Genomic DNA, 17924 nt, shown 5'->3' on the forward strand with positions numbered 1-17924 from the left:
AAGAAGGGGCAGAGATGAGGACACCCTAGCCTCCAGCTCCCTGAAGCCACATGGAATGGATGAGGACATGCATGTCTATGTGGTGCTGCCCAGCCCACCCCTCACCTCTCTTCCTGTCCAACACAATCTGCCTTTTGGATGGGCAGGAAGTGGAATCTTCCTTGAGAAGAGTGGACATAAGGAGGGAAATGTGAATCTAAAAATCAGGGTGGCCTTAGACCACAGAAATGTGAACTCAACCCCAGTGTACCTGCTGTTGCTGGTGGCCCTCACAAACTACACACAGGAAGGGGTGGTCAGGCTAATGAAGGTCAGCAGATGCTATTATTTTATTCCTGACTTACACTGGCTACTCAAGTTAGGTGAATAGGCTAAAAAGCAAACTGGAAAAAGGTTAATACCTAAACTATTTAACCAGAGAAATATTTTGGCCTTAATTATGTGGATATTACTCTAGATATAGTTTAACATTAAGAATGACTAAAATTATCTTTAAAAAAAGAATTCTTTTTATTCCCTTTAGCCTCATTGAGATGACAATAACTTAAGCAGTAAACAGAAACTTTAACAAGACAATACTTAGAGTGCATTAAATAAATATAAATTTTATTAAAAACACTCTAATAGCGTTATCAGGAATGATATAATAATAAACGCTTTCAAATAACTTGCATTCATAACATTACAATACTTACAGTATTTATAACCATCCTCAGATTTTATAGACAAACCAAACATTTCATGAAAATGAAATGAAACTAAGTTTTTAAAAAAGCATAGAAAAAATGCACACAGAGCTCATTATCTTAGTGTCAAACTGCAAAAGTTTCCTACACAAGTTGACCACTAGCTTGAGAAGTGAACTGTACACCACTGTGCGTCAATCAAGATGAAAAATTCATTCAAGTAAAGTTGACACCACTCAGAAGCATTTTTCAAGTATGGCTATATAGTCAACCTGATATTCCTATATAAGCAAACTGGAGATTTGCTTGCCATTCATTCTGAGGCAGGTTTTATATTTACAATTATAGATCTGATATTTACAATATGCCATTCAATTTTCTCTTCTCCCTACCTAACCTCTCCTGAACCCCCCAAACTATACTTCCTGCTCTTGCTGGCTAGCAGTTTGACAAGTGACAGTGAATGATATAGAAACCAAATATTCATAAAGGGATGGATGACTAAAACCAACAAATATGCATGTAGTAACCAAATACATGGCATTAAATACATGCGATATGTAAAATATTTTAAATCATGTGGTTTGACATTGGCAAAACAAATGTTTTTGAAATATTTGTAAATTGATCACAGCCAGAAAGGAAAGTTTTTAAAAAGACAAAAGCCATGTTATAAAGAAAGATTTGACCAATAAATCTCAAAGGCTTCCTTGATTAAGAATTTATTTGAAATTTTAGTAAGCAAAAGTGTACTTAGACCAAAATGTAATTGTACAGTCGATTGCACACCATACCCCTAAATGTTTTGCCTGTTTGGGGACGTCCTTATGGATCTGTACCTCTACTGATTACAGGATAAAACATCTTTATTTAGAGAGTTCAAAGACTCTAGCCAGCAGCCACTTGCCAAACTCCTGCCTTACAAGTTTCCCTTTATCAACTCAGTGCATTCTATTTTCATGTAATTTTTTTCCTGCTCAAAACAATCAAAATACTCCCCAAACTTTTAAAATGCTTTTCTTTACAATAAAAGGGGTCAACAGATATACAAAATTAGTTTTAGTTACATGAGGACATATACAAGCAAAATAGGAGGGATTCAAAGTAAAAGGTTTAAATCCCTGACAAAGAATATGTTTATTAACCTACAATTTTACATAAACACAGGTGACATGTTGGCATAAGGAGAACATGAGCTGAAATATCCCTGATTTTTAGAACAAAAAGGTTGACGTTCAAGTTATACTTGCTAAGAAATCAAGTACTGAACAAAAAGGTATGCGTTTTAATTATAAAAAAGAAAGACTTGGAAAAAAAATGATGGTACATGATGCTCTAAGCTTTCACTCTCAGTTCAATATCCTATTGCCAAACTAGTGTTGAGGTATATGACAGTAGGAACACCACTCAAACCTTTACTGAATTCTTAGCTCACATTATGATATATTTGTAGCAGGTTGAGTAGCACCATCATGATGTGAATTCTGCTTCAAATCCATATATATATATGTATATATATATATTTAATTTTTTACAGTACTAAAATACTAAAGCATTGCGTTAAAAAAGTTTTGTTTACAATTAATTTACTTACTATACATCTCTTTCACTTCTTTATACAAATTAATGATTTAAAACCGCCACAGCAAGCCAGCTGCCTGTTTCCTTTCTTTTCCTTTAATTAACAGATTCACATGGAACGAACCCTGTTTATTCAACTGATGCAGGCCAGTCTGCTCGGTCGGTCTTCCTGGTAAAGAGGACACTTAAGCCAAGAAGTGACAACATCACAACGTACAATTATCAACACAAAGGCAGACTGACATTCAATTGCCGAAGAGCATACAGAGCCATAAAACCACTTTGCGTAAGTGAACGGCATGGTTGAGTCTGTGGCATGAAGTTAATCATTACTGAAGTTGATAGAAAATTCTGAAAACTACATGTTTGACCAATGAACTTGTCATACAATTCCGTATAAAACTGTTACAGTATAGCATGAGAGGTGAGCACCAGAAAACATGTTTTATGGACTAACGTATTCCCTTGAATCCAGTAAGCCCCCTTTTGGATTGAACTGGCTGTATGAAAAATGGACACATTGCTCATCAGCAGACGCATGGCTAAAAGCAAAAATATTTTAAAAGCTTTCTTAAAAAAATCAACTTTGCATTCTAAAATGAAAGTAAACTTTTTTTTTTAAACGTCTCAGTACCTTAGCATTGTTCAAGTTGTCAAAGCTTAGGTAGGCAAAGTGCTTCTAAGACACCATTTAAAATATTTATACATATACATGTGTGTGCACATATACATGTGTGTGTATATATATATGTATATATATATGTACATATATACGTTTATTGTCCTACAAGGACTTCACTGGATGAGCAAAATCCAGAGGCCTTTAAAATGTCCACATTTTAAAAACAGCTTGTGTAAGAATAGGTAATTATAATAAAAACTTGAATGAAAAGGTACCCCTATTATTCAAGGGCACTGGAGTTCACTGATAGCATCTTGATGATATAAAGGCATTAAATTTTCAACTATTAAAGACACCATTTTCTTAGCACCATTTCTTAGAACACCCAAACAAATTCAGTGTTTTGCGGTCTATTCATTTATGCTTCCTGTAGCTATTTGATAAATAAAAGTTAATATTAAGATTACAGTAAAAACTGCATGTTAAAAAACCATAATTCCAGTATTTCAGTACATTATATGTTCAGCACCAGATGGTGTTTAAGAATCCTGCCACTGTAACACTACAGTACTCGCTGGATTTGTGTCCAGGACTATGCAAACTTGGTATTACTAAAAAGTGGTCACAGATGTGGAGAGTTGTAAGGTGGGGAAAAGTCACATTTACATTATCATCTCGTCCAATCATAGAACCAGTGTTTAAAAATGTAAATGGTGGAACACTCTCTTCCCCACCTTCGTTTTGCATAGAATGCTTTGGTCTTTTGCATGGATGCCATCTGTGACCACTTAGGAGTCAGTGGGAATTAAGTGCTATGGGAAGGTGACCTCTTTTGCGTTTGCTGGTGAGCTGAGGTTCTTCCTACCACCTTTGTCATGAATACTGTGTCCCTGTCCCCAGGGCCCATGTCATGAGAACTACACTGTGGGCCGGTTGGCTGTGGTCTTTTCGAATGAGGTAACCAACACCAGGGGCGACGTCACACGTATGTGTTGTAAGGCCCCGTGACCCGAGTGAAGGCATACGGAGATGTGGTGACTGTGGAGTCTGTGGTCACCGACATGGTCCTCTCGGCCAGGGACTTGATGAAGCGCAGGTAGGTGGGCTCGGAGGGCTCGTGCGGCTCGGTGGGCTCCCGCTTCACTTTCTTGCCGTGCGTTTTCTGAGGCACGTAGTCCGGGCCATACTTCTCGCACTCTTCCTCCTTCTCCCGGGCTTTCTCGGCCATCTTGGCCTCCCAGAGCGCCAAGCCGTGTTTGGGCTCGTTCATGCTCTTGTGTTGGTAGAAGACGAGCGAGATCCTGGTGGGGTGATTCCGGTTGGGATTCTTTAAGGGGGTCGTGGCGTGCAGCTCCCGCTTTGCACACTCGATGAGAATGGACCCGTGAGCCGGCGCCACCGCCACGCCCCCGATGTCAGGGTCCAGGAAGCTCTGCTCGCTGTCGGACCAGACCTCATCGTTTTCCTCCGCGGCAGGGGGCTGCTTGTCCTGGCTGCTCGCGTCTAGCAACCTGTGCAAGCCTTGCTGGGCAGCGGCAGCTCGATCGTGGCTCAGGCCGGGAAGCATCGTGGGGAGCCCGTTAGCTGTGTGGGAAAGCATGTCGTTCTCCTTGTTCTGGAGGTGCAGCGCGTGGAGAGAGCTGTTGAACATGCCCGGGGCGGCACCGTAGTTATGGAGCATACGAGAAGGTGGGGGATGCTCCCCGTTTTTATAGTCTATGTTGGGGTTGCTCAAATTGGGTGGGAATCTAGAGGTGGCCCCCAGGAAGTGACCATCCATCTCGGGCGTGGAATAAGGAGGCAGCGTCCCCACGTGGCGCACGGTGGGCCTGGGAGTACAGCTCCTGAAGGTGTCCCCCTGCATATTTTGGTTTCCGTAACCCAAGGGTTTGGAAGTAAAACTCGGGCTGTTTCCGAACCTCGGCTGGTAAAGCGTGTGGATGGGCGGCAGATTTAGCTTAGAGAGAGGGTCTTGGTTTGGATACCTATAGAGATCCATGGGCTGGGACTGGGGAGAGTAAGAACCCAGATAGGAGGAGCAGCTGTCCATGGATACGTTTCCGTTGCACTGATATGATGGATATTGGTTGTTCTGATTTAGAAGCCCAGGGTAGGGGCTCATGAGATTAGAAGAATTCAAATATGAACCCGCAGTTTGGGATGAGGTGGAATAGTAGTTCACACAGTTGGCGCCTCCTCCATAAATATCCGAAGTGTGTGAAGAGCTTGGATAAGGACTGACTGGATTGGGCCGTCTCATATATAGATTGGTGTGTCCAGAAGAATAGTAAGAGTTGACAGTCTCTGAATGATGGCTATTAGTCAAGGGGTGATGTGGTGGCTGCTGCTGGGGTGGCTGCTGCTGGGGTGGCTGTGGCTGTGGCTGTGGCTGCGGCTGCGGCTGCGGCTGCGGCTGCGGCGGCTGCTTCTGTGGCTGTGGAGGCTGCTTCTGTAGTTGCTGGGGCTGTGACTGGGGCTGGGGCTGCTGGGACAGCTGCATGACTGATCCTGAAAGTCATAGAAGTTTTGTGGACAAGATAAGAAAAGAGCAGGAACAAGCATGCTTGACCATTGTTTTATGAAAGCTAGTGAGGATGCTTAAATGCATGTAAGAACCACCACCAGGATTATACAACACCCATCAAACAAGGTAAGAGCAGAGTCAGGGTGCTGATGACTGTCTGGCATTATTTTTTGTGTCTAAAGCATCCCATATAATAAAAGCCTAATATGCTAAGTGTCCAGTCATCCGGTTGGCCATTCAACCAATCAGAGCATAATATGCTAATATATGCTAAGGCAGCTCAACTCGCTATGACGTGCACTGACCACCAGGGGGAAGACAGTTGACCAGTCACTATGACGTGCACTACCAGAGGGCAGATGCTCCAACTGGTAGGTTAGCTTGCTGCTGGGGTCCGGCTGATCGAGACTGAGTGAGACAGGCCGAACACGCCCTGGAGTCCTCCCACAGTCCCTTCCCAGCTGGCCAATCTCCTGCACCCCTCCCCGGCCCCAATAGTGCACCAGTGGGGTCCCTCAGCCTGGCCTGTGCCCTCTTGCAATCCGTGCTGTAGGATACCCTCCAAGTGCACTAATTTCGTGCACAGGGCCTCTAGTTAGAAATAAAATGACAGACCTCATAAAAGGACAGTCGGGTAAGTGAAGGTAAAGGTAGTAAACATCCGAAAGACATTCCACGGAGAGCATCACATTCTCTGGAGCCTCTGCTTCTGATCATGCCAAACTCTCTGCATGAAGTGCCCTCCACCCTCCACCCAGCTCCCTGCCCTCCCTTGGCACAGGCATCCCATCTTCCAGGGCTTTTGCAGTACCCACCACAAAGCACATGAAGCAACAGTCACAATGCATTGTAATCATCCATTTTTAGCCCCCTCTTTATCCTCCTAAGAAGGAATTTCCCATGGGAAGGGACCATGCCTTATTTTACTTTATTTCTACACTACCTGGCATGCAATAAAATTGGTTAAATATTAAAATTAAGTAGTATAAAATTTGTTATGAAAAGATTCAGCAATGCAATGAGAAGAAAAATGACATTCATTCAAACACCCAAAGGATCTTGTATAACACACGAACCCATTTCATTAGCATGCTCTTGAGAAAGGAAATTTACAGAGTTGTAGATAAAACTTGAATGAAACTTTCAGCTTTGCAAGTTGAAAACTTTAAAAAGTCATGCTGTTGTTTCATGACCTCACTTAAGAGCGTTACCTGAGATCAGAACAGATGGAGCTGCACTGGCAGCCCTGACCACCGAAACGATCGTTGCAGAAGCCGGTTAGAAGGGACAAGAGGCCAAGTTCTACATGCTTACACTTTACAGCTAACTTAAAGGGACATCATGGACTGCATGGGATTAGTTTCTCATAGTGGGTCAACCAATCAACAAATATTTATTAAGCATCTTTGGCACATTATTCTAAATTACTTAGTTTCTTTGGGCTTCACAATGAATTACCAGGAAGATTTGACTTTGTACGACAAAGATGGTTGGTTCTAAGCAAACTGGTTCACTAAACTTACAAGGTATACACTTTTCTCTTGTTAATAGTCAGGCCTACAATTTGGATATGGACATTATTACATTGTTGTATGATTCCTTACACTAACTGCAGATATAAAGCAAGGGGCTATGGACAGAAAATATCAACTAAGTATTGATAAGTCATGTTCTATTGCTACTACTGTAGATGTGATCCATTGGGATGGGTGAAAGCTTTATAAGAACTACATGTGGACCCATCTCCTAAACCTCAAACATAATATGGCTAAGGAAAGGCATCTTATTCTCCCACCACTACCCCCTTAAACTTGCTCCAAAACTTATTTCAATAAATTGTACTGCTTACATTATCTGGGCTTAAAACTTTGGAGTCATCCTTAAATCTGTCACCTCCTTATCCCAATGTTTTGCCATCAGTATATTGGTATTAATTTTGGAAGAATTCACTCCCATCATTTCTGCTACATCTTCATTGTCACCACTAAAATTCAAGCTCTTATTACCTCACTCTTGGTTTATTGCTTCTGTCTCCAAACTATTAGCTTCTTCAGCTCTAATGTGGTCTACCTGCCACTGCTCGATTAACACTGATTTTACCATATCACTTATCTTTCAGGAGATTTTGCCACTTATTATAGAATAACATCCAAAGTTCCCCATCAAGCTGGGGCTGATGGTGCAATAGCTCAGTACCATCTCCAAGAACAAAGCCTGGCCCTTGGGACTTTAGAGAAGATTCTGGTACAGAACTAAGACCATGACTAAATGTGACCTTCCAAAATGAACAATGCTCATTTGAAGTATCATATAACACATGTATCTACAAGGCTTCACATTAAATTTACCTGCCAAGTGTTTAGCCTGGGCTGCACCTTCAGTCTGCTTTGTGCGGGATGGGGCGGACTTGTCCTTTTCATTCTTATGTGCGCTGTTCTCCAGAGAAAAAAGCTTTTCGGCGGCAGCTTTCTTGGCTTCTAGTTTCCTCTGTCGGCACGTCTTCACTGGCTCTGCTAACATCCTGACTTTCCGCCGAAAAGAACTTAGCACCTGAATAGCACCATTTCGTTTCTTCTCCTCCTGAGCTTCTACACTCCCAAACTCATCCACATCAGAGACTTTGTAGAGCGGCAGCACATGGAGTTGCTCATCCTCAGGCTTGCCTCTGATTTCTCGATTGTCTTCTCTTGTGAGGGTGCATACCTGGTAGGAAAGTAAGACAAACAGCCTGTTTCAGTTCAGAACAACAGTGTGTGTGTGTGTGTGTGTGTGTGTTTCTTGCTCCTAGTATTTAGATTTGTGGTTGGTGGTCTACTGGACCACACCAGTGACCATAAAACTATGTCTGTTATTAATAAAGAGTGGATCAATTCCCCCAGCAGCATGGCTCAATGACTGAGCATCAACCTATGAACCAAGAGGTCGCAGTTCCATTCCTAGTCAGGGCACATGCCTGGATTGTGGGCTCGATCCCGAGCATGGTGTGTGCAGGAGGCAGCGGATCAGTGATTTTCTCTCATCATGTGCACCAGTTTTCTCAAATTCTTTCCACTATTGCTACTACCTCCCTGAATTCTTTTCTACCCTACAATATAACTTTAGTGCCCGTCGTTTGTTTTCTCATTAACTGGTCACCTTCCTTAACTATAACTATATCCATGTTGATGACGCGTTAGGTCAGCGGTTCTCAACCTGTGGGTCGCGACCCCTTTGGGGGTCGAACGACCCTTTCACAGGGGTCGCCTAAGACCATTGGAAAACACATATATAACTACATATTGTTTTTGTGATTAATCACTATGCTTTATGTTCAATTTGTAACAATGAAAATACATCCTGCATATCAGATATTTACATTATGATTCATAACAGTAGCAAAATTACAGTTATGAAGTAGCAACGAAAATAATTTTATGGTTGGGGGTCACCACAACATGAGGAACTGTATTAAAGGGTCGCGGCATTAGGAAGGTTGAGAACCACTACGTTAGGTTGATTAATGCAGTTTCTTCACTTGAGCTTTCTCATTCCTTATCTCCACCTCGGATCATCTCTCTCCAGGCAAGCCCTTTTCCTGGACTTTGTTATTATGGAAGGTTGTCCTACCCTAAGACCGTATTCATTTTCTCCCCGTACCATAGCCTTCAGTTATAAGGCCCAATGCATTTCACCCATTGGAATATATAGTTCCCGTGGGCTCTTTTTCACTTTGAATCTTCTATAGCAGTTACTGCGACAGTGACGATGTGCTTCTGTGTGAACTTCTCTGCAAGGTGACTGGTACTTTGGCTTGTTGCTTAACTGATCATAACCTACCAGATATCTGACACGTAATTTTTAAAGATTTTTTTGGCAGCCAACTGCTAGGAGCTGGCAACTCATAGTCACTGGTTTAGATTAGCACCGAGAATTTCCATGATTTTCATGTGCCTGTCAACACAGTTTCCCCTGGTGTGCCAACCTGTTATGAGAGTACTAGTTATGCCAAACAGTTATGCAACAACAGTTCATTCATGAAAACGCGGCTGTGCTGTGTGACACCTGCAGAGAGCGTGTTACTCTAAGCAAATGCTGCTCCCTGCCAGCCCGCTGCTCCTCCACGGGGCAGGCTGCTTGCCCGTCCTCGGCCGCACTTACCAAGGTGCTGCCATTGTGCATGTTGTGCAAGTCTCTGTGGGCGTGAGCACAGAAGTCCAAGCACGCAGTGACCCCTGAGAATGGACGGCCTTCCTTCAGACCCAGGCGGCACTCTGGCGCTCGGTGTTCATATTCAATCTGAAAAATACAAGTATGTGTGTGAGTGGGGAGGTACTCAGGCTTTTTAAATTCCTGGGCATACATTTGATAAGAAAGTCCAAGACCTGTGCACTGAATAGGTCAAAAAGACACTGTAATATTTAGAACTTTTAGAATTGTTGCCTACTTTAGATCCAAAAACAAGAGGATGGTACACAATAAAGCCAATACCTTGACATAGTAAAGTTTTTATTTGACAGTGTTGAGGTTTGACATAATAATACATGAAACCATGCCACCATCAAAATAATGTATATATCCATCACTCCCCCAAATTTCCTCATACCGCTTTATAATTCATGCCTCCTCTTTGTTTTCAGGCACCCACTGATCTCTATCACTGCTGATTAGTTTTTTTTTCTAATATAAGTGTTCAATGCTATAGTTCTCTAATCCAGTGGTTCTCAACCTTCTGGCCCTTTAAATACAGTTCCTCATGTTGTGACCCAACCATAAAATTATTTTCATTGCTACTTCATAACTGTAATGTTGCTACTGTTATGAATCATAATGTAAATATCTGATATGCAGGATGGTCTTAGGTGACCCCTGTGAAAGGGTCGTTCGACTGCCAAAGGGGTCGCGGCCCACAGGTTGAGAACCGCAGCTAAGCAATGCTTTATAGCTGCATCCCACAAATTTTAATGTCATCTCTTAACTTTCATTTAGTTTGAAATACTTTCTAATTTCCCTTATAATTTATTCTTTGACTCATATGTCATTTAGACATATATTGCTCCATTTCCAGATATTTAGAGATTTTGTAGGCATCTTTCTGGTACAGAATTTAATTTAATTGGCTTTAATGTAGTGGCTGCTTGCTTTAAAGTTTATGGTGTGCTCTTTAACTTACCACAGTCTACATTTAAGTAATATTATACCACTCCATACATGAGAACCTTATAACAGTATGCAGTAATCTCCCCTTATTCACTGTTTTGCTTTCCACAGTTTCTGTTACCTGTCGTCAATAGTGGTCCAAACATATTCAATGGAAAATTCAAAAAATAAACCATTTATAAGTTTTAAATTGCACACCATTCTGAGGGGTGTGATGAAATCTCACACCAACCTACTCAGTCCCACCTGAATGGTGAGTCATCTCTTTGTCCAGCATCTCTAGCTATATGTGCCAGCCTACCCATTAGTCACTTGGCAGTCAACTTGCTATCAGATTGACTGTGTGGTATCTCAGTGCTTGTGTTCAAGTCACCTTACTTTACTTAATGATGGCCCACAACACATGCACAGTGATGCTGGTAATTTGGATATGCCAAAGAGAAGCCATAAACTGCTCTCTTTAAGTGAAAAGCTGAGTACAGTCCATAAGATATTTTGAAAGAGAGAGACCATATTCACATAACTTTTATTACAATATATTGTTACTATAGGCCCGGTGCACGGATTCGTGCACTGGTGGGGTCCCTCAGCTTGGCTTGCAGGGATAAGTGCACTCCACACTACTGTAGCCTGGTCTTACCCGCCAGCTCGTTGGGCTCCAGCCCGCTGTCTGTGTCGATGCTGCACAGCACAAAGTAGTGCGCCAAGCAGCAGGCGGCCGGGAAGGAGCCCAAGCCCAGGCTGGGCCCTTTGGCTCCAGCTCATCTCGGCCCCCCGCTGCACCTGCCACCACTGCCACTCAGGTGCGCAGGGCAGGAGAGGCTCGCACTGTCACAGCTGTGCTCACCAGCCATCTGCCCGGCATCTGGCGCCCGTTTGTCAGCTGAGTGACGCTTCCACCGTGGGAGCACACTGACCATGAAGGGTCAACCCCTGCATTGAGCGTCTGCCCCCTGTTGGTCAGTGTGCATCATAGCTACCGTCCGGTCGTCCAGTTGCTTAGGCTTTTATATATATAGATAATTATCCTATTTGCTTATTGCTTTTACTCTCTTTCTATGCCTAACTTATAAATTAACTTTTAGCATCGGTTTGTATGTATAGGAACAAAAGTATATGTGGGGTTCAGTACTATCCACAATTTCAGGCATCCTCTGGGGGTATTAGAATGTATTGCTTGTAGATTGCGGTGGAGGGAAACTACGGTCTTCCAATTCCCAAGCCTCTGTGCTACTTCAACATGTTATAAATCTCAGAGTACACTGTTAATATTTTTTTATTTAGCAAAATATCTTTAAAATAAGAAAAAAGTCTTTTTACTCACATATATATTATTTGTGATTTTTTTTTAATCAATCCAGATTTCTATTTGGTATCATTTACTTTTTACCAGAAGACTTCCTTTAACATTTTTGAAATGTTAGTCTGCTGGTGGTAAATTATTTCAGCTTTTGTCTGAAGAAAATCTTTATTTTGTCTTTACTTTTAAGAGTTGTTTTCACTGGTTTTCTAAGTTGACAGTTTGTTTTTTCTTTCAGTACTTTAAAGATATTTCTCCTCTGTCTTCTTTCTTGCTTTTCCTGACATGAAGTTTCCTATGTTTATTATTAGTTTTCTCACTAAATGTAATAAGTCTTTTTTTTCTCCATCTGCTTTTCACATTTTTCTCTTTATCACTGACTTTAAGCAAATTGATTTCCATGTATCTTTCATCTAGTCCACTTCTGTCTTTTTTTCCACCTCTATTAGGGGCTAGCTCAGCTTCTAGGATCAACGGGTTTATAGTTTTGAACAAATTTTTTTGGGAAAATTTAGCTCTTATTTCTTTAAATTTTTCTGTACACTATCTCCTTCTGGTACTCTAATTACATATATATTAGTGTAATAATTAGTTTAATCATTAGTAGGTCATCAATCTATTAATTTTATTTCCAGTTTTGGTTTTTCTCTTTATTTCACATTGAAATTTTTCTATTGCTTATATTCCAGCTCACTAATCTGCTGTTGATTCCATCTAATGTATTCTTTTATCCAGGCATCATATATTTTTCATTTCTAGAAGTTTAATGTGGGTCTTTTTTATATCTTCTTAGTTTTCTTTTATCATGCTTATACTTTCCTCTGATATATTTTAATGCCCTTGTCTACATATTACCATGTCATTTTTGGAACAATGTCTATTGATTGCTTTCCCCTTACCCTCATTATGGGTCATATTTTCTCACTTCTTTGTATGCCTCGTAATTTTTAAAAATATGTTTCTATTGATTTTAGAGAGAGAGGAAGGGATAGGGATAGAGAGATAAAAACACTGATGAGAGAGAAACACTGATTGGCAGCCCCCTGCACGCCCCCTCCAGGGATTGAGCCTGCAACCTGGGCAAGTGGGCCATGACCTCTTGGTTCATGGGTCGACGTTCAACCACCTAGCCACACTGGCCAGGCTATGCCTAGTAATTTTTATGGGATTAAGATATTATAAATTTTACCTCGTTTCAGAGATTTTTTTTAAGACTTTGTTCTGGGATGCCATTATTTGGAGTCAGTTTGATGCTTTCAAGACTTGACTTTAACCATCTTTAGATGGGATCAGAATAGCCTAATCTACTTCTGCTACCAAGGCCATAAGATTCTGAATATGCTCTTTGTAAGTTCGTATGTTAATAGGTCTTTTCCTTCTGAATAGTATTAACAAAACCTTTCCAGGTCCTGTTATGAAACCAAGGGATTGTTCTGCCTAGTGCTTTGGATGTCTCTTTCTACAGCCTTGGTAATCTCTTCACATGCATGCACTGTTCAGTAGTCAGCTGAAGATGCAAGCAGAGCTTTCTACAGATATGGGCGCTCTTCTCAATGATGCTCTCTCCTCCCTGATACTCTGGGTTGTAAGTTCTATGATGTTACTTCTCCATATTCTGAGCTTTGTCTCCTTAATGCATGGATAACCCTGGGGTCTGTTCAGGAACCTCCTCCCAGTCCTGGAGCCTAATGTACTCTTCAGGAAATAAGTTATGGTAATCATAGGTTTGTCTTTTTTTTTTTTAAATTGAATTTATTAGGGTGACATTGGTTTGCAAAACCATAGAGGTATCAAGTGTACGACTCAATAAAACATCATTTGCACACTGCGTCATGCGCTCACTGCCCCAAGCAAAGTCTCTTTCTACCCCCATTTCCCCCCCTTTGCTCACCTCCACCTCTACCTCACCCCCCTTTTCCTCTGGCTGTCACCACACTGTTGTCCGGGTCCATGTGATAAATTCACCTTTCTCTGGCATTACTATCCTGTGCTTTTTCTACTTCTACAACTTCTACATATAAAAAATTGTTTTGCACACACACACACACACACACACACACAAAGTAAATCCAGTCCCTGGGAATTCATCATGGCTAGAATCTCACAACATGATGTTTTTGATGGCTTGGATATTATTTACTACTGGGTTCACATAGTATATTTGTGTATTGAAACTCATGATTCTGGCCTGGCCAGTGTTGCTCAGTGGCTGAGCATTGACCCAGAAACCAAGAGATCACTGGTTTGATTCTTGGTCAAGGCACATGCCCAGGTTGTAGGCTCAGTCCACAGTAGTGGGTGTACAGCCAGTCAATGAAGTTTCTCTCTCATCGATGTTTCTATATATCCCTCCTCCTTCCTCTCTCTCTAAAAAAATATCAAGAAATGCTTTGAAGACCCAATGAAGCTTAACTTTAGCAACAAGACTTTAACTATGAAAACAGGGAATAAAGCAAGGAAGCACATTCAGATATGAGAAATAAAGTTAATATATTCAGTTAAGGGAAGCAGGCAAAAATCAAATGGTAGGTTTTTCCAGCATCCATACCTCAAAACATCTTCCCATTTACTGTGTAGAAAGGTCACATGGCTCTTTTTTGATCTCTAAACCATGTTAAGACATATAGATGAACATTACTAATGGTACCTATCATGCATATATAAAAAAACACCTATCCATTCACAGCCATTAATTGAATTAATTTAGAGACATTAAATCTATTTGTATGTACAAATGTATGCAGTTAAATTTTATTTTTACCTATCATGCATATATAAAAAAAACACCTATCCATTCACAGCCATTAATTGAATTAATTTAGAGACATTAAATCTATTTGTATGTACAAATGTATGCAGTTAAATTTTATTTTATTGTGATAAGAACATTTAACATGAGATCTACCCTTGTAACACATTTTAAGTTACAATACATTTTTTTGACTATAGGTATAAATGTTATACAGCAGATTCTACAGCTTATTCATCTTGCCTAACCAACACTTGATGCCCATTGATTAGTACACCTTTACAGTTTTTCCTACAAAGATAGTGAAACACATCTCAGAAGTTATATATAGTCACTTTGCTATAACTTAAAAATTTTGACTACTTCCATATTTTGAGCACTCCAGGTTCAGGAGATGCATAAAATACTCCAAAGAAAGTGTAATAGGTTAAATATAAATGCTTAGAAGATCAGGTGTGAATGAGACAGTCTATAATGAGAATCAAAGGAGTAAAAAAGCACATCAATGTTTTGTTATCCTGTCCCTTTCCCCAGCTAAAATAATTTGATTAATAGCACCTATGAAAAATTCATATTTGGGTAGTTGAGCAACCTTTTTAAAATTAAATCACTTCGTCCTCTCCCCACCCCCCAACACACACTTAGCACACCCAAATGGTCACTTTCTTACCTACATGATAAAGTTCAACAATCCTTTATGTGGCCTCCAAGAATTTTGTGACCTTACATCTCTACTCTACTCTCAGGGAGAACCTTTTTGGTTCTTCAGAAACATGTGCATCGTCTAGCCCAACTGTTATTGTATTATTCTGTAATTGCTATTGTACATATCTATATCTCACTTAGAGAAGAAATTCCTTAAAGACAGAAAACCTACATTGCTCATATGTAGATCCACAGTGACTAAACAGTGTCTGGTTTGTATCAGGTTTTTATTTACTACTTTTTGTTGTTGATATTATTGAAACAGGATAGTCTTCTGCTTCCTTCATGAGTATTTCTGAACAAATACTTTAGAAAACGTAGCCCTGGAGAGTATTATGCTAGTGAAATAAGCCAGTCAGAGAAAGACAAGTTATCATATGATTTCACTTACATATGGAATCTAATGAACAAAATAAACTAACAAAGTGGAGACAGACTCATAGATATAGAAAACAGACTGACTGCTATCAAAGGAGAGGGTGTTGGGCCTGAGTGAGAAAGGTAATGGGATTAAGCAAAGAAAAAAGAAAGACTCACGGACACAGACAACAGTATGGTCATTGCCGGAGGGAAGGGGGGTGGGTGGGAAGAAGTAGAAGAGGATAAAGGGGGAATAAATGATGATGGAAGGAGACTTGACCTGGGGTCACAATACAATATACAGATGATGTACTGTAGGGTTACATACCTGAAACATATATAATTTTATTAACCAATGTAACCCAAATAAACTCAATTTAAAAAGAGAAAAATCTAGCCTTCTAAATATGTACAGTGTAGAACATACTTATACAATAAGGAAAAAATGTTTTTGCTTGGTTCACAGAGCCAAGGCCAAAATAAAAAGGACCTGGCAAAATCTGGCATATCTGGACACTTGCAAAGTAGTGCACCCATCTATAATAATAAAAGAGTAATATGCTAATTAGACCGGACAGCTGGACAGCCTTCCGGATGACCTTCGGATGAAGCCGGGGCTGCGAGGGCCGAGGCAAGCGACGCGGCTGCGAGGGCCAAGCTCCTTGCATGAATTTCGTGCACTGGGCCTCTAGCAGCTTTCTATGTATAGACATCCTGAGAAAACAGTTGTTAAATGGTTGAACCTATAGTTTGGGCCACAGAATTTTAATTAATCACCAAAGTCTGCTTACAGGGACAAAATTATTTGATGAGAACACAATTAGTAGATATTGTGAGCCTCAAAAGCTCATATTTACAGATTAAAAGAGCAAAATGGTATACTTTATATTTACCAGAAACAGAACACAGCAGTAATTTCAACAATTAGATAGAAAAAAGTTAGAAAAATTTTTTAAAAATCATTTCAAAAATATTATTGGAAGTAGGTAGATAGGTCATCAATACTAAGTAAATGGTCCCAATTGTTGTCAGTTATTTAAACTTACCTGATTATTATATGCATCAGGTGCAAGTTTCTTGTATGTTGGTGCCATGAGAGTAGACAGGTTTTGTAAATGAGACTCCAGTTTTTCTTCCTGTATAAAATGAATAATTCTACATGTTAAATTCTAAATCCATTCTCTCTGTATATGAGACTATCAGTTAGATTTCCCCCCCTTATATCTTAGGTACAAATCACTATATACTATTCATCTTACTAAATAAAGCATCTTAACATGACTATTTCTAAGTGAAAGTATAGGCCATATATTACCTAGTTTCGTATGTGCTATTAATATCTAGCTCTTCTGATAAGATTAATCAACTTTCTACTTTGCATGCAGATATTTGGCATTTTATAAATAGAAGCCTGTGCTGGTAGAAGGGTTAGGAGAATGAAACTATACAATCTGGCTTTTAAAAATTTATTTATTTATTTATTTATTTTTGTTTTCCTTTCCCTTTCCCACAGCGAATGTTCTGACTGAAAGACTAAAACGTGTTTCTTAAGCTGGTCTGGTCTCCCCTGAGTCACTGAGGAAACTTAATTTGTAGAGACAGCATGCTCCTGCTAAAGTCCTTTTAATTCCCTTCTAAGACTGGATTTAAAATAAATTGCATGGACTTTTTTTCTCATTTTCATTCTAAGAAGGTGACTTTATTTCCTCTGGGATAAACCACTCCACCCCTCTCATACTAGCCACCCACTTCCTCTGTGATGCTCATTGATAAAATCTGCCAGTCCTCATGGACTTCTTGTAGTAGGCCTTCCAGAATGAACACAGAGGAACCTCATTTGGGGCAGTAGGTCTAGTGCCTCCTATGATGCCCAGCACCGAGGGTTTAAGGATCTGATTCGCATGTTAATAGTCTGTGGCTCATGGGGAACTTAGATGCTCTTTGTAATGTATAGTAGGTCTGGCTAAGACACATTTAAAGAAAAATATACAGTCTTAAAGAGGTCACATTCTCTACTCCCTCTCCAATTTGCTGCCAAGCAAGATGGCTATTAAAAGGATTTGTTTGGTTTAATTTGTCTATTTCTAACCTCCATACTTTTAAATGTCTATTAAAATAGCATTTCAAAATTTAAAAGGATCTCTTCACATAATAACTAATAATTACTTGATGCTTCAAATATGAATAAAATCTTCACAACTAGAATGTATATGAAGAACTTGGCAAAGTTTATTTGAAAGGAGAAATGATCAGTTACCCCC

General features: G+C 40.2%; 1 protein-coding gene across 6 annotated transcripts in view; it reads right to left on the reverse strand.

Annotated features, from left to right (window-relative positions):
* Nucleotides 1-579: 579 nt before the first annotated feature.
* Nucleotides 580-17924, reverse strand: part of TET2 (tet methylcytosine dioxygenase 2) — a 124561-nt gene continuing 107216 nt past the window's right edge. For 3 of the 6 annotated variants that reach the window (XM_014544757.1, XM_014544755.1, XM_014544756.1), the window contains exons 8-11: nucleotides 16710-16799; nucleotides 9551-9688; nucleotides 7762-8116; nucleotides 580-5397 (exon numbers count right to left, since the gene is read on the reverse strand). In XM_014544757.1, the coding sequence (XP_014400243.1) occupies nucleotides 3869-5397; nucleotides 7762-8116; nucleotides 9551-9688; nucleotides 16710-16799 (2112 nt within the window). In that variant the 3' untranslated portion in view covers nucleotides 580-3868. Of the gene's footprint in view, nucleotides 5398-7761; nucleotides 8117-9550; nucleotides 9689-16287; nucleotides 16378-16709; nucleotides 16800-17924 lie in introns of those variants that run through there. The other 3 variants (XR_001363325.1, XM_014544758.1, XM_014544759.1) reach the window with 3 other exon arrangements.

Source organism: Myotis brandtii, unplaced genomic scaffold, assembly GCF_000412655.1.
Source record: "Myotis brandtii unplaced genomic scaffold, ASM41265v1 scaffold38, whole genome shotgun sequence".
Taxonomy (NCBI): Eukaryota; Metazoa; Chordata; class Mammalia; order Chiroptera; family Vespertilionidae; genus Myotis; species Myotis brandtii.